We start from the raw sequence: 25969 nt of genomic DNA on the forward strand, positions 1-25969 counted from the left end.
ACTCATTTTAAAATATAAGTAACGATCATCAATTTACGTTCCTAAATTACAAATAGTTCATATCGTATGTACATTTTCTTAAATAATTATTTCGTTTTCAAATTTTTTAAGAATTAAAAGTTTAAATTTATACTAAAAATAAAATTATTATCAAACAGATCTTTTTGTAACTAAGAGTGATACGTGGACCTAATTTTTTTGTTAATACAAACGAGAATGCTACTCTAAGCTACACTAAAGAGAGAGAATGATTTGAACTCGAGATGCAATGATTTTTGTTTTGACAAACGATAGCATCAGTGGGTTAAATAATTAATTATTAGAATAGGGGAATTGGTGAATATTGACACTGCATCATAGTGCATAAGCATAGTTACTTTCCGTTATTACGGCAAAACGTCATTGCCACCAAAGCAATTTACCACTCCATAGATAATTACTTTTCGCTACTAAGGCAAAACGTCATTGCCACCAAAGCAATTTACCATTGTAACATCCTATATCGGGCATGGGAGTGGATCATGTAAGCCTTATATGTATATTCTCATCTCTACCTAGCACGAGGCTTTTTGAGAGCTCACTGGCTTCGGGTTCCCGTAGGAACTCAAAAGTTAAGTGAGTTCGAGCAAGAGCATTCCCAGGATGGGTGACCCACTAGGAAGTTCTGCTTGCGTGTGTTCCCAGAAACAAAACGGTGAGGGCGTGGTTGGGGCCCAAAGTGGATCAGTAGGAACTCTGAAATTAAGCGAGTTCGTGCGAGAGCATTCCCATGATGGGTGATCCACTAGGAAGTTCTGCTCGTGTGAGTTCCCATAAACAAAACCGTGAGGGCGTGGTCGAGGCCCAAAACGAACAATATCGTGCTATGATGGAGTCGACTTCGGAATGTGGTAAGGGCCGGACCAGAATGTGACAACCACTCCATAGACTTAATTCTTAAAAAATAAGATTTCAAATTTAATGTAATAAAACCTCCTAAAACACAACAAATATGGCAAGTATTTTTTTTTAAATAAAACTAAAAATCCAGAAATGAGAAGAAAACAACACCGAGAAAGAAGAGAAGGAAGAGAGAGAAAATCAAAAGAAGGAAAGAGAGAGAGAGAGAGAGAGTATCAGCAGAAGCGATCGAGCTACACAGAGCGGAAGTTCGAATATAAATCAGCAAACACCAAAAAAATACAAAAAAAATACAAAAAAAAAAAAGCAGTGAAGAAATTTCTAAAATAAAAAAGCCCAAGAGAGATAGAAAGCGAAAGGCAAAGTTCCGAAGTTACTGAGGTTCGATTTTTCTCTGCAATTCGTCGAAGCTCGATAAGGTCAGAGTTCAATCAATCTCCCAAAACCCCTCGCTCACAAACACTCTTCCAGCTTTTCACTATTTGATTTGTCTGTTTTTTATTTTGGCGCTTCATTGCGCTTTCTCCTTTTGTTCGAATTCGATTTTCCTGCAATTCGAGCTCTGTTTCTTCACTTCAATACGCCGAAGTCACTGATCTCGCTCCCCCGACTTCAAATTTCGCGTCTTGAAGTTGAAAGCTTGCGAATTGGGGGAAATTAAATTCTGGGTTCGGATTGGCGGGGTGGTGTAATTCAAGTTTGCGAGGAGTTCGAACCCGAATTTTTGGTGATTCCAAGTTAGGGTTTTTTATTTGTAATGGTTATTTTTATTAATTAAGCTTGATTGTGTATAGTTTTGTTGGGATTTAGCTAGCTTTGTTACTTGGGTTGATCTCTAGGGTTTTGGGATTGAGAAGATGGGATTTGGGTTTGCATTGTATGGCTCGTGGGTGGGGCAATTTTGGGTCTTTTGGATACAGGGTTAACCGAAGTCCGGTTCGAGATTGGGGGTTCTGGGTTTTTTTTTATATGGTAGATGGTTTGCCTCTGTTTGTGGGGATATGCAGAGTTTTGAGGATTGATTTGCAATGAAGGATATGGAGGAGTGCAAATTCTGGGTTTTCTGGAAACAGTAATAACGGTAATTTTGGCTTCTGGTGCGATTTCGGGGGGATTAGTTGTTTCTTGTGGATGGTGTATGAATCTGTTTCTTGAGAAATGCAACCTCAGCAGTTCTCTAGAATTGATTTGGGTGATCTGAAAGCACAGATAGTGAAAAGGATTGGGGCCGAGAGGTCAAAGCGGTATTTTTATTACTTGAACAGGTTGTTGAGTCAGAAGCTGAGCAAGAAAGAATTTGACAAGTTGTGTCACCGGGTGCTCGGGATTGAGAACTTGCCACTGCACAATCATTTCATACAGTCAGTCTTGAAGAATGCATGCCAAGCCGAGACCCCACCACCAGTCCATTCACCAGTTCCTGCGAAACCTGGGATACAAGCTGCAAACAGTTCTCCAAGTAGAGAAGATGGGCAGGAACAAAGCCTCTTTTCGCATCAAAATCAAAATGTACCTACTTGGTCGAATGGGGCGTTGCCAGTGTCCCCACGAAAGGGTAGGTCTGGGATACGCGAATGGAAGCTAAGGGATAGGCCAAGCCCACTTGGACCAAATGGGAAGGTAGATACTGTATCACTTCATCCGACTGGTGCCGATGATAATGGCGGTAAGTTTATTGTCGAAAACGGGGATGTGCATGCATTTGATTATCAGAGACCAATGCAACGTTTCCAACCAGTTGCTGAGCTACCTGGCAGTGAAAGAGATGGTGCAGTTCGGCGGCCCATAGAAAAACTGCGGATACACAGCAAAGACCAGACTGACTTAGCTGTTATTGATCAAGAGGAAGAGGGAGAACAATCAAACCGCATGAGTTTCTCAAGAAGTCCTCTACTTGCGCCACTGGGGATCCCACTCTACCCAGCCAGCGTAGGTGGGGCCCGCAAAGCTTTTCCAGTTGGGAGCAGCTGTGATTTTGTTAGTTATTATGACAGTGGGGGATTGTCCGATACGGAGACACTTAGAAGACGCATGGAGCAGATTGCTGCAGCACAGGGTCTTGGAGGTGTTTCTACAGAATGTGCCAATATGCTGAATAATGTGTTGGATGTGTACTTAAAGCGATTGATTAGATCCTGCGTTGAGTTGGTGGGAGGAAGGTCTACATCAGAGCCAAAAAAGAATGCTGCACCAAAGCAGCAGCAGATTCAAGGAAAGATTATCAATGGCATGTGGCCAAGCAATCACATGCATATGCAGAGCAGCAGTGGGCCCGTGGAAGAGCAAAGATCTCGGTGCTCTATATCTTTGCTTGATTTTAAGGTTGCAATGGAGCTAAATCCACAGCAACTTGGAGAGGATTGGCCATTGCTGCTGGAGAAGATTTGTATGCAAGCATTTGAGGAATGAAAGATCCTTATGACGATAAGTTCATCCCAAACACAACTTTGGGTCGGTCCGTTCTGGTTCAAAGGTCCTGAGATCACCAGTTGTTGGAGATCATTGGTTCAAATAATTATAATCCCATTGCCAGGATGCACCAGATGGTTCCTGAGTGGGTAAAGTTCCGGGTATTGCACGGTGAAATCATCTGTTTGAGCATCAAATGTCTGTAATTTCTTGCCACTGAGCCAGGATCCATCCAGAATTATCTAACTGCAGCCATTCAGGGGTGTTTTCAAACTGAATCCCCATGTTTGGTTGTTCTGTTGTATGTTTAACATAGATGCTGCTGTATTTGCTGCCGCTCCAGATCTCACGCTTTCGTGTAATTGCAGCCAATGGAAGAAATATAAGAAAATTTTGCAGGGACTGTGTTCTGTAGCTCGGTGAGAGGTACAATTGCTTGTGTAAGAGCTGCAGTATGCTCTGTATGTATTTTAGAATCTTAGATTGATTTAAATTTCAATATCAATAACACATCGACATCAATTGAGCTGTCCTTGACGGCATTAGTTTAACTTCCGTGTTCATAAATGACACTCAAAATATTTAACTGCCAAATTATCGTTCACTGCTCGTGTTCTGGTTGACATCTGTGAATGTATATTTAACCTTTGATCAAGCAAAACAGTTGTGGATATATTTCTGCAGGTACACACAGAAACACAATCACTCACATTCTAAATCTTAATTACTGTCAATTTGATTTTAATTAGTAAGCTGTTTTATATTTCCTGTTGATGAAACGAAACATGTTTACATATGTCCCATGCGTTCTCTTTCATTTCCATTTCATCTGTAATCCTTGCTTATCAACACGCACTGTTTCTGTCTTCTTTTCTCCTACTCTTCTTTTTCAAGCTTCAACTTCGATCATCCTTTTTGTGTTAATTTCTCGTGGTAATTCTGATCGATCGCTGTAAATTAATTTTGTTATTTCCATTTTTATCTTTTATTTCATTTGCATCTATTGTTTTCTGTAATCATCTTGTAATAAAACTTTGTAATCATCTTGTAATAAAACTTACTGACCAATAACAGGACGTTTGAGGCATAGTTTTCTGCATCTTCATTGTTCTGCAATTTCTGGGAAGCTTCAGATTCATAAGTAGCACAACCTTGGTATTAACCATTAAATCTTGGTTATTGTATTTTTGACCAATGACTTGACGGTTAAACCGTTTTCACTTTTCTGTTACAAACAATGAAGCAAAAGTAGAATTTCAGAAACAAAAAAAAAAAAAAAAAAAAAAAAAAAGGGTTTCTTCAACATATTTGATGTGGCTGTTGGGATCATTTTCATAGGTTTCACTTGTCTTTGGAACTGTTGTCATTGGTTGCTTTTTATGGGTCCCGACACATCCTAGGACTTACGTCCCTGCTGCTGTTAGGTTTGCAGTGGTAAGAAAAAGACCAGTCTGAGATACATGTGGCTTCATTTGACGACACCCATGTTTACCTGAGAAAGTAGAAGCTTATGGAAACCCCTCAGTTATTGCAGTTCCACAGTGGATAAAAGGGCTCTGGATATTTTCCTGAAATAGCATCACAGGATTTTGCAAACTGCTTTCGACTTTTGGGCTGTTTCCTGGTTTTGCACCATATTTGCATTATTCTTCTTATGTTGCTTTCTCTTATGTATCATGTGTCGCACAATCTCTTTGTTTCTCTGGTCACATGACTATAAATAGTATAAGGTGCTCCGGAGAAATGGACACTTCGAGTTTTTTGAACTGTTAGATTTTAGTTTTTGTGTTTTTAAACGAAGATCTAACAGTTAAAAATTCAAAGTATATAATACTCCGGAGCATCGTAGAAAATCCCCACTTGACTGACCATGAGATGAAAGAGACTTAAGAGTATACAACTACGAATTGAGTTTTCTTTTCCTTTTTATTTATTGGTTACAAGTTACTTATGTGGACCCCAGGGTAAAAATTCGAAAATTCTAAAGTATAATGTACTTTCAAGTTCTACTATTGGACGCGTACTCAAGAATTCGAGACATCGGAACGGGTGGATATGAGCCACTTAAAAGGACAAGCTCATGAGCATGTGATTGAACATACAAACGCACAAGTACAGTGCAGGACCAGATAACTGTTGGCATCTCTTGTAGTTTGGAAGATCAAATGTTGGCCTTACACGTGACCTTTCTGGGCGGTACCAAAGTTGCCTGATGGAGACCGAATCGTAGGATCTAACTTTTTCCCATGTCACTTGAACAAGCACATGACCGCATCAAAATTGTTCTGTCGGACAATCTCATCAAATTACTTACTCGAATCGGAATTTTCAGTCGCTTTACAACCCCCTTTCAAAATTTGTCCAAGATCAGATTCCGGTGACATTCGAATGCCATGACTAACAGACGGCAGCCATCTCATCCGATAATACGCATCGGTTTAGTAGAATGAAGTTTGAAAAACGAATGGTAAATTATCAAACTTTACTGAAAAAATGAGCTCTGTTGTAGATTATGGAGAAGTCTATAACGATCATTGCCAAAAATGGTTGGGATAACTAAAACCCGACATCTTGAGCATCAAAACGATGCCTTCTAAACTGAAAACCGAAAAAGAAACACGTTTGAAGAAACAGCACCACTTTGTATAATTGTATGCATTCACAGTTCCACAAGTGAATGCGGATTCCGGCTGTAAGCCCGACTGCTTGGATTTATTAGTTGAATGAGACGAGGCGGAAGAGAATCAATATGTACATGGAAAGGGTAAACTTTATAAAGAAGAAAGATACAATGAGGAAGTCTTTCCTCCAAATGATTTAATGACTTAATTATGTGGAGGGTGGCGAAGGCGAGGGTGCTGTTGCTGGTGCTGCCGCTGCCTTGCAAATTGGGCACCAATTCTTAAGCCGCAGCCACTGGTTTACGCAGACAATGTGAAAGCTATGCTCGCAGCCCAATCTTCCAACTTCATCTTCAGCCACATACTCTTCCTATGAAAAGATAGACTGATAAGTATTACTCTATATATAGAGAATTAGATTCAACTAGTACGACCCGAAACAAATCTAAAGTATATCTGATTAGATCCACACTGAATTTTATGACATGTTAAACAACATTTGGAAGCATGCTGAGCTAGTTATAACTTCTAACTTATCCGAGGAACTGCCTTGCACCAGTGTAGGTTCAGGGTGAAAACTAGGCAACCCCTCTACGATAGCATTAAATAATCATCAGGTGCCCAATTTTCTTAAACTTAGAGGTGCTGCTACATAATTACACTTGGTTTTAAAAGAAAAAAAGATCAGAGCTATTGGAAAAGGACCTGGCAGATACTGCATTTGACATCCTCCTTCCCATCGCAGCTTACAGATGCATCTTCTTGGGGTGTGGACTGATAGATACTTTTCTTAAGGCAATCGGACAATGCTTCTTCTGGCAATGCTGTGCTGACAGTACCCATCCTCTCTTCTAGAGCTAATAATTCCTGACATCCAAGTAGGTGAATACCGTATATGAAACAGATGAAGATAAAAAAGTTACACCTATTATAGTATTTTAAACCGAGCACTAGTTGATTATTCGAATTGATTCATTACAGAGGAACTGATCATAACAAAAGGTTCAGATGCACCCTGACCAGGTCAGAATATTATTCAAACATAAATGAACAATGAGACATACTACGGATTATTTCTCTGTGAAATGAATCGCAGTGCACAACAATAGCAAACCTCATATGTCATGTTGTCGATATCCAATCTCATGTCTCTGTGATGATCGTAGATGTTTAGGCTATTCAGGAACAAATTGGTCTCGAGAACAAGTATTTGCTGAAATATGAAAAAAGATCAGTTAAAGAACAAAAATTCAATCATGCAAACACAAAAATCTATAATAAGTTAATAACTACCTCAAATGATAGCTCTTCCTCATGTTCAATTCTCTCGAGTGCTAGCAATACCTGCACAATTGTTTGAAATAAACAGATTAAGAAATGAAGGCACAACTACGTAAATTCTTTAGTGCTCCTTCCTATACAAGGCAACACATTGTAAGACCACAAAAATGTTCATCAAAATTTCATACAATACCTCCGCTATCCCATCCATGTTGTAGCGTCGCAGTCCATCCTGATTCATTAGAGAGCGGGAAAACCCAACATCTGAAGCACCAGCTCGCAGAATGCCATGTAAAGTACCACTGCTACTACCTGGCCGGCTATAAGAATTCTGCCGAATTAAAGGAACTTCAGCAGATAACTGTTGTGATGAAGTAGAAGCATTTGAGTTGATAGACATTTCAGGTTGCGACGTATGTGGGCCAACTGCAGAGAATCCATTGGATGACGAGTTGTTTCCACTTCCTTGATGAGGAAGCAGCTTTCCCCTCGAGTGACCAGTGACAGTTCTCCGAGTCCTAACTGATGCAACACCATTGTTATCCCTGTTAGGAGGCATATTTCTAGCTCTTCTTGAATCAGAAATTGAGATGCCATGGCTAGAATTGGAATTTTGTGCTGACGATGACCCATTCATCTTCTTCCCCTTAGCAGCAGAACTACTTTCTCCTTCGGAAGTTCTTTTCTTTATGGTCTCTCTCCGACCAAGGCTTGAATCTGATGATGAACAACTGGATGGGACAACGTCAGATACTGAACTGCATCTTAGACTTCTTAAACCATTCCTGGCTGTGCTAGCCCGTGTCTGGATGGTGCTTTTAGGTCCCGTAGAAACACTGGAACCCACTATGGAATCTGGGCTGCGCAATCCAGATCTCTGATTAAAACTCCTTCGAGGCCTTGTATTTGATGCTACACCGGAGCTTCCAACTTCCATCAAGGTGATTTCACTAGACACAGAATTTTTAGATTCAAGGTGCAACCCTCTTTGAATTTTTCCCGGTGGCGGAGCGATTTCTGAAACTTCTGGATCATCCTGAACACTACTGGTTTCAGATGAATCAGTATCCAAATTAGAAGATAGCTTTTTATAAGGTTCTGCAATGGAGTTTCTTGTGTTGCCAACACCAACGCAAGACCTCGAGGAACTTCCAATTATCTCTTTCCCACTTGACGAAGAGCGAAATGTTGGCCTTGAAGGTTTGGCCTTTTCAACTTGAGCACTTTTCACAGAGTTCAATCTTCCACTGCATCCCAGTCGGCTACAGAGCTGAGCATTGCGGTCTCTATTGGGGGTTTCCCTCAAAACAAGACCAGATCCCTTTTTAGAGATGAGCCCATTCTCAGCTCTTTTACCCGAAAATTCATCCATGTATGTTGGTCGTATGTTTCAATTCTGTAACAACAGTAACAAAAAAATTTATGATCATTGATGCCATTTTACAAGTAAAATTACATCAATTTCCAAGTTCCATGAAGAATGTTAGTGATAGACAATCTAGATCTAGATGGTGAAGTATCATATGGTAGTCAAAGAAACTTTGGTGCTCAAAATTGGCAATTTTTTTGCTAGGGGGAAAAACAAGGAAACAAAATTGCAGACATTTCAAAACTAATAATCCTAATAAAACTGTAACGGACAGGTATAAACAAAACAAAATATGTTTCATATGTTACATGTACAAACACTATGTCACATATGTAGGCAAAACTACACACAAAAATGTTAACGGAGAAATGAGTCACTCATTCGTTGCGGAAAGAAACAAGAATCCAATGTAAACCAAAACGTTACGAAGAATCCGACAATCCTTCGTGGCTCCAAAACTTGGAATCTGATTAAGGTTCTAACTTCAACTATCTCTAACTTCAACTATCTCATTAAAGTTTAAATTTCCAGATCTTTTGATGACAAAGTAAGCTGGAGGCCAGAAATACTGATGCATTTCCTCTGCTGGAAGTAATAGTCCCCACAAACAAGTTTCCTAGTCAGAGGCATGGAATCCTTATTCTACTATAAAGGATAAGCCTTTCTTTCACCTTTAAAAATTCGACAGCGGCTGAGATGTCATTGACATTATAAGAGAATTTTCTTACTTTACCATAACCGTTTCGTTGATTATTCCATCATACACGAATAAAACTGTCCTCGACAAACTATTTTGGAATTCATTATCTGTACTCATCTCTACTCTATAAAAATGCATAAACGTCATGACCATTATCAACAATTTTGTATCCTAACTCCAAACTACATCACAACAATTCCAGAACTCAGAGCACTAGCAATACATGAAACATCGAAACAAGTATGATTTATATGCAGAGAACAGAATAATAATTAGACAAAGAAAATACATATAACATGCACCAAAACAGATGATTAGAAGCCCAAACACGCAGGATTAAGCATTAAAAAGCAACAATAAGCAAATTAAGACCTCTGTTGGGATTAGCTATGTCATTGATGATACAAAGAGAAACCCAATATTTTATGTTGTCCTGTGAAAGAGAACCCAAAAACCCAGAATTCTGATTGTGTCAAAACATAAAAAGGAAGAAAAGCAAGGAGTAAAAAAAGGACTCCAGATGGCCACATGCCCCATAATATCATCCCAAAAAAGTGGCCACAAACCACTTTTTTTCTTGAATTATTCTCCACACAATGATCCTATTTTCTATTTTGATCAAAGACTCCCTCCCCGTGTTTTCAGGACTTGAAAAAAGAGAGGAAAAAGCTGAATATTTTAGAAAATAAAAACCAGTAAAAGGGAGGAGAAAGTTTATCATCATTTCTCCTCCATATATATTCCAACAAACCCAACAGAAATTTTCACTTTTGGACTTGAAAAGTGCTTATTTTTATTGGTGAGGAAGATAACCCAGCTGAAAAAAAAATGATCAGAATTCAGAATTCCTCACCAAAAATTATATATTTAAAAAAAAATGAAAAAGTTTGGAGTAAAAAGGAAGAAGATGACGATGAAGAAGCAAACGCAGCAGCTACCCAAACCAGAAACGATAACCAGAGATAAAACCCAGATGGAATTTAAAAAAAAAAGTTGAAGAAAACCCAATACAAGTCAACAATCATTGAGTTTAGATAGGAGTTAAAAAGCTAAAATTGGTTATCCTTTGTTCTAATTTACCTATTTCCTTCTCCTCCTTGTTCTTCTTCTTCTTCTTCTTCTTCCTTCCAATGCCCAGAAGCCAAAAGTTGAAGCTTTTTAAAACTCTAGAGAGATAAAGGAAAGAAGGCTTTTCCTTTTAGAGAGAAGAGAGAGAGAGAGAGAGAGAGGCAAAAAGGCCCGTGTGAATTGAATGATTCAAGGCTTAGAGAGAAGTCCCTTGAAATATTGGACTTTCGTTTTATTTATTTATTTATTTAATTTTTAACAATTTTGGAGTTTATTTCTTTCCTCCTTTGGAAGCTTAATTCGAACAAACAAACAACAGCCAAAGTGCTGTGCCGTCCGAATGAGAAAATGAGTTCGGAGAATTATGAGCCTTTGGATCAGATAAAGAGTCGACGATCGACGGCTGTGGAGGCGTGTGACGACATGGTCCAATATTGGTTTACCATGTCACCCCTCACCGGCCCCCGCACCAACTTCGCCACCTCAGCCGCCGTCCAACGTCAAATTATAGTTTTTTTTTTAAATAATTAAAATTAGGACTTTTTTATTTAATTAAAATTTTTTTAGGTCCAAGTAAATTACAATCCGCCTTGAGATTGAAGACTTGAAGTGGGTCTCTTTCACTTTGCTTATCAGATTCAGATAGATGGATTTTGATGTGTGTGAATAAGTGCGTGAACTTATGTGGATGAAAACTACATATTCATAGAAAAATACACTATTTATCCATACATATCTAATACGCATTCATAAGTCTATATTCTAATAGTAAAGAATACTAACTCGTCAGCGATTGAACAGTAGTGTACATATAACTTCATGTTATGTCAAAACAAACCAAATACAAATTTATATGTTGAAAGTTATTTCAAAGTCTAATCTTTTTTTTTGTATAAAAAGTATCCTTGTGGATCGAAGTAAGAGCGCAATAAAAAATAAGTATAAGCGGTTTAGATTAAATTTGCACTAAGAATAGAAACACCATAAACGAACTATTGAGAACAAGTTTTAAGTCTTAGTTAGAACTCATTTGGAACTATTTTTAAAATGGCTGAAATTGTTTTTTTTTGTAATAATATTTTTGGAAATAATCCTTAGTAAAAATGCAAAAGTGAATTCTAGAAAAGCACTTGAAATGCTTCCTATAAAAAACACATAACTAGTGCTTATTGCAGGAAGCACTTTAAGTGCTTTTGGAACATATAAACGTTTTTATCAAAAATACATAATAATCAAAGAAATTAAACATTTTTCCTAATAAATAAAAAATTTGAACTTAGAGTATTTGTCACATCCCGGCCCGGGTGGGACCACTTCCCGGGCCCGCTCCACCACCGTAGCACGATATTGTCCGCTTTAGGCTTACCATTCCCTCACGGTTTTGTTTTTGGGAACTCACGAGCAACTTCCCAGTGGGTCACCCATCATGGGATTGCTCTAGCCCCCTTCTCGCTTAACTTCGGAGTTCCTACGGAACCCGAAGCCAGTGAGCTCCCAAAAGGCCTCGTGCTAGGTAGGGATTGGAATATACATTTAAGGATCACTCCCCTGGGCGATGTGGGATGTCACAATCCACCCCCCTTAGGGGCCCGACGTCCTCGTCGGCACACACGCGACCAGGGTTAGGCTCTGATACCAAATTGTCACACCCCGACCGAGATCAGGGCGTGTTGGCCGTCACACGAAGGTGACGTAGCCATGTGCACGTGCGGAAGCTAATGAGATAGTAATGTAAAAGTACGAATAATTTAAAAACTAGCATACAAAGTACTAAGACAAGTGCTAGCGTAAGTGATACACTAAGTTCAGAGCAAGACTACAGCAGTCCAAAGAAAATGATACGATAATAGTACACCCAAAGGTGACCCTACAATGGTGAGTGTCTGTCAGAAATGCCGGGACGCCCTCTGGGAAGACCACCGAAACTGCTAAGCAACTAGAACCTGGAGGGGCGCAAAACAAAGGCGTGAGTGGGCAAAAACAAAGCTCTTTGAAAATCATTTAGCAAAATACATTCTAACCCCTCGCCGTAAAACCTGTATACTTCCCAGAAAATGAACATATATACGTATGTATAGATATGCCAATCATGCTCCAAAATATGCCATTCATGCTCGAGAATATGCCACATCGGAGTCTCATAATAAAATGTAAGTGCTCACGCATAATTCATATCAATAACATATAATCTGGCAGCCGGAGTCACCTAACGTGACCTGTACGGCTGCATATAGAGCTCAAATCTCAAACTCAATAACTGAATCTGCACACGAGTCGGAACCACCTAATGTGGTCTGTACGACAGGACTGGGTGTAATATATACGCTCTAGTGCTACGATCACGTGAAGACTGTGCGAATAATCGCGGGTCACCTACGAGTCGGAACCACCTAATGTGGTCTGTACGACAGGACTGTGCACCTAACTTGGATCCAAGCTGAGCGTGTGGTGCGGGAGGTGAACATCACGTGAAGGACTCTGCCCTACTCTGGGCGGGAGCACTAACACCGGGGGTGCAGATTATGAGCTCTCTAAGCATCTCAAGCTACTACTGAGTACAACCATGAATACCACTTACCTGTCACTTACCTGTGCGTCCACAGCACCAAATACACATATATAAATGTATGCCGCTACTAATGCATGTGATGATGCATAAGTGATAATAATAAAGTGCATGGCATAAATCAATTAACCCTTTTTAATCTATTTCTGGGAATATAAATGTATATAGGTATATACGGAAAACAAAAGCCCACTCACTGATAAGTGGAAGGGTCGTAGCCCCCCTGCCTCGAGTGTGCACGCTCGTCCTCGGGATACGAATCAACTATATGCGAAATAGCTACGAAAACGTTAATTTAAAAGCACATAACCAACTTCTCGTAATAACTTCTCATACATAGCCCAAAGCGGACAATATCGTGCTACGGTGGTGGAGCGGGCCCGGGAAGTGGTCCCACCCGGGGCGGGATGTGATAGTATTACTCAAATATAGTAACATATAAATAAAAAATTATACGCAAGTTACTTTTTATATTACATAAGATGTTACTACTTTAAGGTACGATAATGGGCTACTTAGATTCATCTTCACTTCTAAATATGAGGTTATGTTTGAATCTCGTTAACGGCGAGTTCAATATCAAACTATATTGCATGTTCATTGAGTGACTTAATTCAAACTCTCACATTTTAATCTAAATATATCGTTATACATAAGTTACACTAAAAAGAGAAAAAAATGCCTCAATACAAAACATAGTGAGTTGATGGAAAAACTCTTAACCACTAATTTTATTCAGAAAATTGGATTGGAAGTGTTGTGCATTTTTATTTGCTACTCAACTCATTCATTAGAAATTATTTTTGAGAAGAAGAGGAGGATAATCAAAATTCATCAAAATTAAAAATAAATAAAAAGAAAAGAAGATTTGAGTACACAAGTTTTTTATCTACAAAAACAAAACCCGTGAATTTGGCAAGGATCGAATCCACAGAATCTTGAAACTTGAAAGGGAAGGAATTTGGTGATCACGACGTCGTTTATATTTGTGGATCCACACTCATCACTTTTTCGACCCCCAATTATATATATATATATATATATATATTTTTTTTTTCTCTACATATTAAAGGATATTTGGCAATTCCACGAAAATACTGTTTCAAAAAAACTCTTTTCATGCAGTTTTAAAAGTTTCTTTTGACGAAAGAAAGATAAATTGAATAAGGTACACTAAATTAATTTGAATTATGATTATAGGAATTCAAACTTGACAAGCGTAAGTTTGAATGCAATTCAAATTTTCATTTCAAGTCTTTTGGTTATTTTGGAGAGATTTTTGAAACGTGAGATTTTTGAAACGTGATCATGCATCGTAATTTAAGTGAAATAATGATAATATGTGATTTTGTTCTCAATATATTGAAAGATTGCTCCAAAATGAGAAATATAAGTCATGTTATTCACCCATATTATAACGCGTGCAATGATACATCACGTGACAAGTGTTCATGTTGTTACATGTAAAAACTTCTTGTTATTTTGAAAAATCAAAGCACATAAATTGAAGCAACTTGTTTGTAAACTCATTGTGTATATGATTGTGATGTTTTGCTTGCACATCTTTCGTGTGTTTAATTTCCGCTTGTATTTTTCTCTCATCCATCGCAATAATAATAATAATCAATTACGCAATGAAGAAGATGAAGTTAGGTTGCCAAATAAATACACGTACTGTGTCTCCATCTTAATTTGTTATACGAGCAGATCTGTTTAATGTACATCTTTGTTGCAACATTACGCTTGTAATTTGTATTTTATGAATATTTTATGCATGGCTGATGGCCTGCGCGAAATGAGTTAAATCAACAAACGTTTTTAAAAATTTATTTTAAAAGAAGAGTTTAAATAAAGGTAAATTTTACGTGACATTGCAGTCATTAACTTTGAAAATCTGTTAACTTGTCATTAAATCTGAAATTGTCTTCTTTATTTTATTGAGACACTCGTATTTGAGATATATATTGGTTTGGAAGATCATAATTTGTTCGTAAACTTCAATCTTTTATGTAGTTTGTAGGATATAAATGATTGTGGTACAATTTTAAAAATATTTGTCATATCAAGAGATTTTATACTTTTATTGATTTTTGTTGTAACCTATAACATTGCGCGAGCACCCTTACTAGTATGTCGCTCAACACCAATTTTAGTGGTAAGAATGCCACGTTGTGGCCGTGGAGACCTGGGCTCGAACCCCAGCAGCAGCCACATTTCCAATAATTCTTTTTTATTTTTATCTCTTGGTCCTTCTAAGAACTCACAAAGCTTGGATTTCCTATTTTTTAATTTACATACCAAAACGAACCTCAAATTTTGATAGTTAATTTATTTGCCATGTGTAGCATGAAAAGGTGTCCATCATCTCATACCACACCACCACCTGTGAGGCTGTGATGTAACTTTATGTTCCTCCTATTGTTTTTTAGCAACTAAATAAAATTAAGGGGGTTTTAATAACAAGTCTGTGGTACTATTTACTTTAACGAAAAATCATATTTTTATATTAAAATGTCAAACTTGGTACTATTTACTTTACCCTTTATTTTATCCTTATCGTTAAAACTCAAAATTTTCAAACCCTTTTTATTAGTTTTTTTATAAATTTAAATATTCTTAAAAGTTAAAACCATAATATTACAAAAATAGTTGATTACTTATTTATTCAGTTAATTTAAGTAAGAACAATTAATGGCCTGCAGAAGAAAAGCAGGATGTGCCACAAATGGACTACACAGAGCAATTGCCATATATTATAGTTTAAATAATAAGAAAAAGCATTCGGGTTTAGACTTTAAAACATAATGAACACAGCAGGGATTAACGCTTTATTCCACAACATAATATAGGGCCACATCAATATTTTTTATATGTTGCTTTTTCTTGTTGGGGTTTTATTTTTATTTTATTTACATTTTGCCAGGTAGTGATCTGATTAATTATTTAATGGACCTAATATTCTTTGGTTTTTATAATATTTGTGCACGTACGTAACAAACTTTGTTTAGGTTTGGAACCGATAATGATCCAACAGCACACTCTTGTCCAAATTATAAGCAGAGCAAAATTAAATTTATGGAAACCACTTTTCTACGTTCGAACTACTTTCGACTTCCCATCCAACCCACACACAACAACTAATATACAAAGCAACTGCTAACAACTTACACAATTATATAATTGTAATCAAAATTAGATGAAAATTGCTCCTAGGTTAATGTATCATATGATGAGGTTTTAGGGTTTTCTCTAGTACGAGATAGATTTTGCGAGAGAGTTGCGCAGTTTGAGTGAACATTTGATCATAATAATATAGCGGGTTGACGTGACACTCACATCTCACAACTATATATTACACAAGATTTGTCTCATAATTGAAAAATCTCTTATTAATATAGATAATATAAATTGATTTTAAAGATCAACGATTGAAAATGAACCACTAATTATTGCCCATGTTCGTCGTCAGGCTAATGATTTGACCCATCGCCTTGCAAAATTTGCTCTGCGCGATACTGGCACTTGGTCTTGGTTCGAGGAACCTCCAGACTTTCTGACGGATCTCTTTGTAATAGATTGTTAAGGTTGACTTGTTGGGGCTACTTACACCCTTTTGTGCTTGTATTGTGATCTCAAACCTTATTCATTTTTTATGAAATCTATCGTTGCTTTTCCAAAAAAAAAAAAAAAAGAAGGTTATTTTGACAAAAAGAAAACTATTGATTTATTTACAAAATTTCTTTCAATGTAGAAAGGTCACAGGTTCGATTTTTCATCTAAACTACATATTAATAAAACATTGTTTGTCAACCAAAAACTAATAAAATTACTATTATACCCTTTAATACAAGACTGAAATAAGATATTAGAAAAGAAAACAATGTGGGCATTAAAGTAATTTTGTATAAATAAGTTTTTACTTTTTTTTTTAAACCTCATAGCTATGTGACTATGTCACTTTATTAATACTCTCTCAACTCATTATCTCTCTTTCCTACCTGCCAACCCCTATTTTTTGTTGGAATGTCTGTCAACCTGTTAAAAATAAATAACTCCTCTCATAAAAAAAATTAAAAAACAAATATTTAAAAAATATATTTTTCAACACAGAGTGTGTGACCTTTGTTTTTTCTCAATTACGAAAACCATTGAAGGGGCGATCCAAATTAAAAATGTTGTTCTACGTTAAATGAAAATAAATATTAATGACCTTTCCTTTTTTCAGAAACAAATATATTGCACGAACCGTATTCAATTTGATGTCATCCATCGATGATGAAGCTGGCCCTTCCACATGTTTTATGAACAAATTGGTGGAGATATCATTAGTGCCATTCTTGCGCACGTTTAGATTTTGGTTGATCACGTCTTTACAGCATCCACTCATTATTTCAGATTATGAGCAAAATAATGCGGGCACATAGATCGTTCTGACATTGTTTTTATCTTTGCCTGTGATTTTTAAATCACAATTTCTGTAATTGTTGAAGGATTTTTTGGTGTTCAACTCCTTAATGTTAACTTAAATACTCAAAGGAAAATTAGAAGTTGATTGATTGTAAATTGAAATTATTTTGATTGATTTTGGCCATGACTTTTAAACTTAATTTGACCTGATACTGACTCATCAACGTTTTTATATATTTGACAGTATTGTGCATATAATGTATACAAATTTCTCATTCAAAAGTTCTGATTAATTCGACAAGGTGAGCTAGCTGTATTAGGATATGAGCATCGAACTCAATATCAATATGTATATTAATACAAACCCGTGTTTAATATTGGGTTTAAGAACTAATATATGGTTGATCCACAATATAGATAGATACCCAACAAAATATGAATACTTTATTTTTTTTCGTTATCATTGGGAAATATTTGAAAGAGAGATTTGAACTTGAAACCTTACAACTTGACCAAGAGCTAACTGTAAATCAAAGGGGTTGTGTACTTCTTTTTTATATTATTTTTATAGAAAACTTCGACGGTACGAAGAGAATTTTATTGATATCGAAAAAGGGTATACAAGAAAAAAAAGATAAAAAATGCATGAAATGAATGAAGGACATAAACATTACCCTTCTAGAAACAAAAACACCAACGATACAAGGAAAAGAGGGAGAACATAAAACCTAAGCCCTCTAAAGCCAAACCTAAAGGTCTAAACCTGCAAAACTGAACAAGCAACATCACAAGGTTAAGGAAAAAAAGAAAGTGAAACAAACATGTATGCCGAGATGTACATTAATTTGAGAAGCGGAAGCCAGGAAAACCAACATAGTCTAAAAACAAAGCAGCACAAACCGCCACTAGAGGAGAATCATGTCATACCAAAGTTGGAGAAGACAAGCCCATATTAGCAAAATTAAAATTGTTGCATGTAAGAGAGAGTTTTTATTGTTTGAAACAACATAAGAAACTTTAACCAACGAAAGTTGAACTCATGACCTTCACAAACAAAGTAAAAACTAAACGCCATTAAAACGAAATGATCGTTGACAAAGCGAGGTTTTGTATGGCTGGACAATTTATTTTGAGCTAGAAACCCTTTACTTTATAGAGACACTAAACTAGATTAACGTCCACACTTAACATCTTCTGTTACGTTAATACCAAGAAGATCATATTGTAATTATCAATTAAATTATTAGTTATGAAACAAAGAAAAGGTCAACTTCTGCCACATGTCTTGAATAATAGTATTCGATCTGATAAAAACAAAAATTAGAATGTTTAGATGGTTTGATTTCATGGCCTCCAACCAACCCTAATTAGCACCACCACCACCACCGCACCACCACCCAGTTTTGAGTCGTGCGCACGTAATTTTCGCTTCTTTTTATTTCTCTTCCAACCAATGTCTTTCTCTTCCTTCATATATTTCATCACCTTCCCCACCATTTTCTCATTTTCTGTGATTTTCTTATAAATTACGTACCTTTGGATTGGTTTACTCTTCCTTCAACTTTGGATTCAATCAAGGTACGTTATTCTTTTTGTTCCTACAAATTTACTCTTTCCGATCATGATCATATATTCCTTACGCCATATGCTTTCCTTTTGTTTTAACTTGCAATCTTGGTTTTTAGATAGTGGAAGAATTTTTGTGAATGATGACCCTATAATATGCTTGCAATTGTCAATGTTGTATTTGTTTGGTAATTAGGGTTGAGTACAATTCGTATTTGTTTGATGGATGTTATGTGTTTGTATTAGTGTCTGGCGCAATATTTTCAATTGGTTTGCCATTTATACGATCTGAGGTCTTAAAACAAACCAACCAAAAACCATATGAGATTTGTTTAGGCAATCAAATTAGGTAGCGTTTCTAAATGAAATGGCAATACATGCACCGGTTACAGAAAACATGTGGTTCCTTTAACAAAACAAATTAAAGAAGGAAAAGAAGTGGTTCATAAGAAAAGAGTATAGACCTAAGACAAATGCATGACAAACAGGAACGGGAGAATCCACAAAGACATGTTAGCCCACACACAAAAATGTTCTCTCATTGAATGATTGGAGAATGCCATTCATGGTATAGCACGAGTACATTATCACCGTTATATCTTATCACACAAGTATATTACCGTCGAATATTTCATGGTGGTATCTGACTTCAGCCCCGTTGGTAACTTTTATATATGGACCCGGATTAATCATACGTTCTTCCCCATGAAAGGTCCAGCGCTTAGATTCATATTTGATGCAGTTGGATTTGGTCCAGGCTTAGGTGAGCCGGAACTGCGTGTTTATTTGCTATGTGGATCACAACAGTAAATGACATTAAACATCTAAGGGGGGTGAAGGGCGATTCAAGCCCACTTCCATCATTTCTTGAGATACAAATATTTAATTATGACAATACGTAATACGATGTAGCATTAAGTATTAAGTGTTACCTATTCAAAGATGTTAAAAATTTGATACCTATTAGCTCTATTTCTCTTTCTTCTGATGAGGATCTCTTATGCTGTTTGAAGACTTTATGATGTTAAATTGAAAGACATTATATTGTGAATTAAGTTTTCTTAATAACATAATCGATGTTTCTTAAACCCTTATTACAATAGTAAATGTTTGGACATACTTATAATCAGTCTTGTGTTTAATTTAAAAAATTTCCTGCTGTTATTCGTGAATTACAATTTAATATGTATGATTTTAAGATCCGACATGGTTCTTCTTTGTAATGTTCTTCAGCTTTTAGTTTTTAAGTGCGTCTTAATACTCATTTCTAACTTCTGTTTTCTTTAGATAATGCAGGGAGGTAGTGGTAGCATCTGAAACTTGTCATCTCGATATATCCGTAAATTGAATTGTCGATCTTTAAAACCTTGTATATATGGCGACAAGATCTAAAGATCGTAGCCCTACTCCAGGGAGGGAGAAGAAGAGCACATCATCCCCATCAACCACCAAAAGGCTCACCAAGTCCCAAACTACAGTCACTGAAAAATCCTTGTCAACCTCATCAGCAAAACAAGTCCCAAACTATCTCAGGCCGACGTTAAGCGCCTCGAGGCACGAAAATTCGCTGAGGTCATCGTCCGCCGGTGCCAAGAAACATGGCCCTGAAGATCATGCAGCATCTCAAAACCCTACATTGAATAGAAGAAGATCTTTTGACAAGCCACCATCAGCTTTTAGGATTCAGAAGGCATTGATCTCCCCAGGAAGGGACGCGCCACTGCGATCTTCGTCATTTTCAGCGAAAATCTCCTCTAATGCTCCGAGACCAAGAATAGAGAGGACGAAATCGAGCACTTTTGGGTCTGGAAAGCCGCAGCTTTTGCCTGCAAAGAGTGTGAAGAAGAGCAGCACAAGCAGTTCGGTTAAGAAGGAGAGTTCATCGGGTTCAACAAGAGCTCCGAAGAGCAGGGACATAACGCATACACTTAATCTCGAAGCGAATTTAGATGCTATAGTGTCTTTGGAACATCATGAGGTTGAAGAGGTAGGTAAGATTTCGACTGAGGAGCAAGATAAAGTGATTCTTCCGGATCCAAAAGGCGAAGAGAGTGAGCACGTTGGTGATCATGATGCTGGTGTTTCTGAGGCTGAAGCAAATAGCGGCGAGGATGAGAAGGTGAAGGCTAGTGAGGGTTCAAATGGTAATACGGAGGAATTGAAGGAAAATGTGGAGGAAAGAAACGAAGGAAGCGGAAGTGTATTGACCGAAAAAGAAGAGAAGCCGGGGGATAATGATCAACAAGATGGGGAAGAGAATGCAAAAAAAAAAGATGACAGCGGCGAGACAAAGGCGGAAGAGGGTGTGGAAAGTGAAGATCTGGAAACAAAAGTTGAGATGAAAGAAGAACAGGAAAAAGAGAGTGATAGTAAAGAAGAAAATGAAGGGGAGGAAAGCAAAAATGTTGAGGAAAAGGCATTGGATGAGAAGGAAAGAGAAGTGGTTGTGGATGGTGGAGTTGAGGAAGCAAAGCCAACGGAGGCAGGTGAGGCGGCTGTTGAGGTGGCAGAGGAAACACTAAAGCCGCGACAAGCGAGCGGGGGATCTTCACAAGGAGGAGGGAAGAAAGACTCAGCTCCTGCATACAATGATGTGATTGAGGAGACTACAAACAAGTTGATGGAGAAAAGAAAGAACAAGGTGAAAGCATTGGTTGGGGCCTTTGAAACTGTCATAGATTATGAATCCAAATGAAAAACCCTAATTTCATAATATGATGCTGTAAAATCTCTGTACATTTGACACATAGTTTGACATGCTGTGGTGAAGTGAGGTCAAAAGAATTGAGAAGAGAAAAAAAAGTTGGACTGGATTGAAATGCAAGAAAGATGGGGAGGGTGTAATTGGGACTTTCATATTTTCTCTGCATGAATTTGTTCATATTTACCTGTATTATGATATACCATACATTTTGTACATTATTTTTTATTTTTATTTTTTAGTTTTTAGCTCAAGTTTATTGACTCCCCTTTTCCTCACTTTCAACTCTGGTGTAACCTTACCTTCATTCTTTGATGTGAAACTTACAAAATTATTGCACAAAACATTTTGAAATAACCAGCGAATATCTGCCACGTGTCATTCGAAAATTGAAATGTGTGCTATGGTTATTCGTGGCATAGAAAATTCTTTTCTCCACCAACAAAAATGTAAGAAAAAATCTGCAAATTATTCATAGACGAGTACTTGTATATATATTTGTAAAATATATGATATATCAAATACAGAACTGAATTATTGTATCCAATAACCACCAACAATTTTATTATTCAAATTTGGAATAAAAAAAATTTGAATCCAAACAAGAACAAATAAATAAATGAATTTTTCTATATATAAGATATTTTCTTGGTGCCTAAATATAGGCCAGGTCACCCTTCTCTCTCAAGCTAACTAATATCCTCTAAAAATTATCCCGTCTGCAGTACCTTAGCTGCAAAGAAACTTGTCTCTCAAACATCAGCTGCCGGTGAAAATTCGCTATGAAAACATCAGCCCTGCGATCGACGTCATCATCATCACCATCGTGATCATCCAAAGACTGATCCTTCGGAAGATCACGGGCCGTTGTGCTTTGAACCCTTCTCAAACTGCGTTGATTCCCATCAGTACTAGTATTTTCATCTTCAATGCAGCTGTACAGCCCCAACCGGTCATTGAAGCTCAAACAATGCCTCGTAGAAGCTCGAGAAGAGCAGCAACCGAGGATCGAAGCCAAGCGCAATCGGTTTAATTTGAAGCTGAGTAGAATGAGGTTGATTTTGTTCACCGCCCTCTTGAGGCTGCGGCTTACGAGTGTCAAGGTTTCCCTAGCCATTGCTAGCTAACGGTGTTGAAGTGAAAAAGTTATGGAAAATGTGAGCTTGGTTTTATAGACAAGTAAGAGAGAAGATTGTTGAGCAAGCTAACTGCTAATGTGGTCACTTGAAAGCGCGTTGGGAAACTATTTGGGCGTGTTTGAAAGTGAAGGCTGCAGTTTACAGCTATTTTTAGTGAGAAATTACAGCTATGTGATTTGTGTTTTTGTTACATGGAACTGGATCCCCTCTGGACCTAAAAAATCTGAGTTTAAGGATCAAATGATCCGGACCGTTAAAATTTGATCTAACGGCTACAAACAAGGACCCTCTAAAATTTATAATAATTGTAGCCGTTTGATCAAATTTCAACGGCCTGGATTATTTAATCATTGGGCTCAATTCCTTTGAATCCAGAGGGGATCCGGTTGCTTGTTACATGGGAAGTGTGACAGAGCTTGTGTTTTTCTTCTGTTCTTTTTGGTTGTTTGCCAATCAAGAAGAAGAAAATGGTTGTCGTGGGGCCCACTACTTTGCTAATTGAGTCTTGCACTACAAGAAATTGAAGGGTTTATGATGGCAAAAGCCTAACTGGTGGTCGCTTAACTGCCCTAAATTTTGAAGTTACAACAGGAAGATTGAATTGCAATTGATTTGAAATAGTTTAACTCTTCAAATGCTAGGTGGGTATAAAATTAAACAAAATAGCCAAGTTAGATGAGTTCATTTTTGCTCACCCCTTTAATCAGGTGTAGCTTTTATTTTTTTTCACTGTTGTCTACGGATGACATTTTTTATGTTATTTACGCACAAAATTGACATACTTGTTAGCACTCTCTAATATAGATGAGTTCCACACATAATAATAGGGCACACATGTATTAAAGAGAATTAGAGATTCTTGTGTCTAAATAACATTTAATCGACCCACTACTCCACCTCTTCTAAGTTTTGTGCTTATCCCCTTAAAGACTTGTGCTTTAGAGGTTCGTTAAAAAGGCATCCATGTCCTGTTTTTCTTTAAAGTCATGTTACTTTTTGAATTGGCGTTTCTTGTGTTCCACTTCAACCAAATAAAGAAAAACAGAACATGAGCACAACCTTGAGCTGAAAGAAACACGAAAACATGAGGACATCAAAAACAGAACAGACGAAAGACAAGTTCTAAAGTGCATCATGGTTTAATTTAATTTTCCTTAATTTAATGATAAAACAGGGGGGCTCGATCGAGAGCAGATTACAGAAATTATTTCGTGCAAAACTGTATATGAAACCAACACGAATGTCATATGAATTTCCGTGATCGGAAAACATGAACAAGCTCTGCTACTGCTAGAATCTCTCTCTAAAAAACCTGAAGAGAAACAAAACTCTGAAAAACGGGGTGTCGCTGACCAAAACCGAGAACATCCCAAAAGCTGGTTTAACAGTTCTAAACTCAGGAGTTTGCGACCAACTGCTCAGGAACATCAACATGAGAGCTTCCTACCCCAACCTTTGCGTCCACAACATCAGCTACTTGTTTGTCCACTCCGTCCTCGATCTGTTTTAGCTTCTTCGACCAACCATACATTTGTCTCTTGACTTCCCTCTCGTCTATTTTTAGGTTTTTGAATCCCTGTTCCAAGTTGGCTTCGGCTTCAGCTTCAGGTTTAATAAATGCAACCTGCCTGTGCCCAGCATCTTCATATAGCTTTTCGATTCTGGCTTTCCAGACAAGGCCCATTTCTGTATCCATCTTCTGGTAAGGAGTTTTCAGAAAATACTCATCAATCCCACCTGCCTTGTCTATGCAACGGAGAGCATGGGTGGTGACTTTGACTCGAATGTGGCGGTCTAGGATGTAACTAAAGAGCCGCTTCTCCTGCACATTTGGTTTCCATGTCCTCCTTGACCTGTCACCACCAAGAAAGGAAAGTTCTGGTGGTTAATATAACCCATTCCAACAACTCAATTAAAAGATTACACAACCAGATGATTCAAAATTGCAGTCACATAAGTCATCCCTGTTCTATAAGTTGCACGTCATATACTCGGTTCTGGTGGTTAATAACTTAGCATAACCCGTTCCCATCAACACATTAGAAGATAACAGAACCAAATCATTCCAAACCTACAGTGATCTAAGTCGGCCCTGTTTTATAAATTCGAATACACTCGGAGAATCTGTATGCTATGTCAAATTCTTAAAGGAAACCCAACCCATAACTTTTGAGGCAGCTCAGGCCTCAGCTGAAATAGCTCTGAGAATACAATTAACACCGCGAAAACGGTTCAAATGGTAACACAAACCCATAACTTTCATAATTTCAACTTCAAATAAAATGTTCGAACGTATACAATGTAAGACATCCAAAAGAGCAACAACCCAGCTAACTAAAACGAAACTAAATCAAAGTCACTGATCAAGCCCAAAATTATACACATTTCATATAATTTTTACCATTTTCTTTGTCATTGTCAAAAATTAGGGCAGAAATTTATTTCTAAAGCTCAAACCTTTGGCATTGAATTGAAAAACGAAAGAGAAATTGAGGAAATAAACACGCACTTGTTGCCGCCGTCTTCGCTGATTTGGTTTCCGAACTGGATGTGGCGGCCGGCGTAGATGCCGCGCTTGGCCCGACCCATGATGATATTCGAATCGGGTATGCCCTTCTTCTTGAGCTCCTCTCTCAATCGGGTGGGTAGGGTTTTGCTTCCCATGGTGCCTTTCTTCTTCAGCTCCTCCTTCAGCCGCGGCGTTAGGGTTTTGTCGCCGAACTTCTTCATTACGCTCTTGATCGTCTCCTTCCCCCTCACCGACGCCATTTCTGATCCCACTGTGTCTTCGAATCCTAATTCCTAGGGTTTTGCAGTGGCGATTGAGTTCAGTTCACTTCCTCTGTTTTCTGATATATCCAACGCGCTGCGTTTTGAGAAGCAATAAGCATTGCAGGTGCAACCTTAATCTACGTTCCAATTTTCCATCAACGGCTCTGATGATTTGATTATTTGAAAACGATAAACACTTGATTGAGTTGATTCCACAATAAAGGGAATTCATCCTCAAAACACTTCCATCTTACGGAGCTTCATATTTATAATTAGATCCGCTTATATTAATTTTTAACATTAATAACACTGAATTTTGTAATCTACCACAAAATGGCCAAGACTTTTTTTATTACAAAAAAATTATCAACAGTAAAATAGTGGAAAAGTGAGATAAGTTTCACAATATGCTAGTAATAATGTGATTTAAATTTGCATTTGGCGAGAATCAAACTTAAAACATCTTATTT

General features: G+C 37.5%; 5 protein-coding genes across 6 annotated transcripts; 2 read left to right on the forward strand and 3 right to left on the reverse strand.

Annotated features, from left to right (window-relative positions):
* The first annotated feature begins 1033 nt into the window (after window positions 1–1033).
* LOC137744992 (uncharacterized) lies at window positions 1034–3860 on the forward strand. The gene has a single exon (XM_068484836.2). It carries the CDS (start codon window positions 2059–2061, stop codon window positions 3307–3309), a length of 1251 nt encoding a protein of 416 aa, XP_068340937.2. The 5' UTR covers window positions 1034–2058; the 3' UTR covers window positions 3310–3860.
* Window positions 3861–5930: 2070 nt separating this feature from the next.
* LOC137741572 (uncharacterized) lies at window positions 5931–10594 on the reverse strand. Its single transcript, XM_068481269.2, has 6 exons — window positions 10361–10594; window positions 7405–8607; window positions 7224–7274; window positions 7045–7143; window positions 6636–6797; window positions 5931–6300 (listed from the first exon to the last, which is right to left on the reverse strand). The coding sequence occupies exons 2-6, from the start codon at window positions 8581–8583 to the stop codon at window positions 6139–6141; spliced, it is 1653 nt and encodes a 550-aa protein (XP_068337370.2). The 5' UTR covers window positions 8584–8607; window positions 10361–10594; the 3' UTR covers window positions 5931–6138.
* An 8041-nt stretch (window positions 10595–18635) lies between these two features.
* On the forward strand, window positions 18636–21809 carry LOC137725606 (uncharacterized). 2 transcript variants are annotated; one of them, XM_088685431.1, is made up of 2 exons: window positions 18636–18899; window positions 20175–21809. In XM_088685431.1, exon 2 carries the CDS (start codon window positions 20263–20265, stop codon window positions 21580–21582), a length of 1320 nt encoding a protein of 439 aa, XP_088541557.1. In that variant the 5' UTR covers window positions 18636–18899; window positions 20175–20262; the 3' UTR covers window positions 21583–21809. The 2 variants fall into 2 exon arrangements, with proteins under 2 accessions (XP_088541557.1, XP_068320455.2); XM_068464354.2 differs by having other exon boundaries at window positions 18662–18899; window positions 20184–21809.
* A 482-nt stretch (window positions 21810–22291) lies between these two features.
* Window positions 22292–22705, reverse strand: LOC137732083 (uncharacterized). The gene has a single exon (XM_068471412.2). The coding sequence runs from the start codon at window positions 22703–22705 to the stop codon at window positions 22292–22294; it is 414 nt and encodes a 137-aa protein (XP_068327513.2).
* A 1142-nt stretch (window positions 22706–23847) lies between these two features.
* On the reverse strand, window positions 23848–25618 carry LOC137715623 (uncharacterized). The gene is made up of 2 exons (XM_068454969.2): window positions 25237–25618; window positions 23848–24580 (listed from the first exon to the last, which is right to left on the reverse strand). Exons 1-2 carry the CDS (start codon window positions 25494–25496, stop codon window positions 24124–24126), a joined length of 717 nt encoding a protein of 238 aa, XP_068311070.2. The 5' UTR covers window positions 25497–25618; the 3' UTR covers window positions 23848–24123.
* Between the last annotated feature and the right edge of the window lie 351 nt (window positions 25619–25969).

Source organism: Pyrus communis, chromosome 15 (genome assembly GCF_041283825.1).
Source record: "Pyrus communis isolate YQ-2024b chromosome 15, ASM4128382v1, whole genome shotgun sequence".
In the NCBI taxonomy this organism is placed as follows: domain Eukaryota; kingdom Viridiplantae; phylum Streptophyta; class Magnoliopsida; order Rosales; family Rosaceae; genus Pyrus; species Pyrus communis.

What these genes read in the sequence shown, in the direction of transcription:
- LOC137744992 (XM_068484836.2), top strand. Translation starts at nt 2,059, where the DNA reads ATGCAACCTCAGCAGTTCTCTAGAATTGATTTGGGTGATCTGAAAGCA.
- LOC137741572 (XM_068481269.2), bottom strand. Translation starts at nt 8,583, where the DNA reads ATGGATGAATTTTCGGGTAAAAGAGCTGAGAATGGGCTCATCTCTAAA. An exon ending in ACATGGATGGGATAGCGGAG is followed by an intron (nt 7,275 to 7,404) that starts GTATTGTATGAA and finishes ACAATTGTGCAG; the next exon opens with GTATTGCTAGCACTCGAGAG. An exon ending in AGGAAGAGCTATCATTTGAG is followed by an intron (nt 7,144 to 7,223) that starts GTAGTTATTAAC and finishes TTCATATTTCAG; the next exon opens with CAAATACTTGTTCTCGAGAC.
- LOC137725606 (XM_088685431.1), top strand. Translation starts at nt 20,263, where the DNA reads ATGGCGACAAGATCTAAAGATCGTAGCCCTACTCCAGGGAGGGAGAAG.
- LOC137732083 (XM_068471412.2), bottom strand. Translation starts at nt 22,705, where the DNA reads ATGGCTAGGGAAACCTTGACACTCGTAAGCCGCAGCCTCAAGAGGGCG.
- LOC137715623 (XM_068454969.2), bottom strand. Translation starts at nt 25,496, where the DNA reads ATGGCGTCGGTGAGGGGGAAGGAGACGATCAAGAGCGTAATGAAGAAG. An exon ending in AGCGAAGACGGCGGCAACAA is followed by an intron (nt 24,581 to 25,236) that starts GTGCGTGTTTAT and finishes TGGTGGTGACAG; the next exon opens with GTCAAGGAGGACATGGAAAC.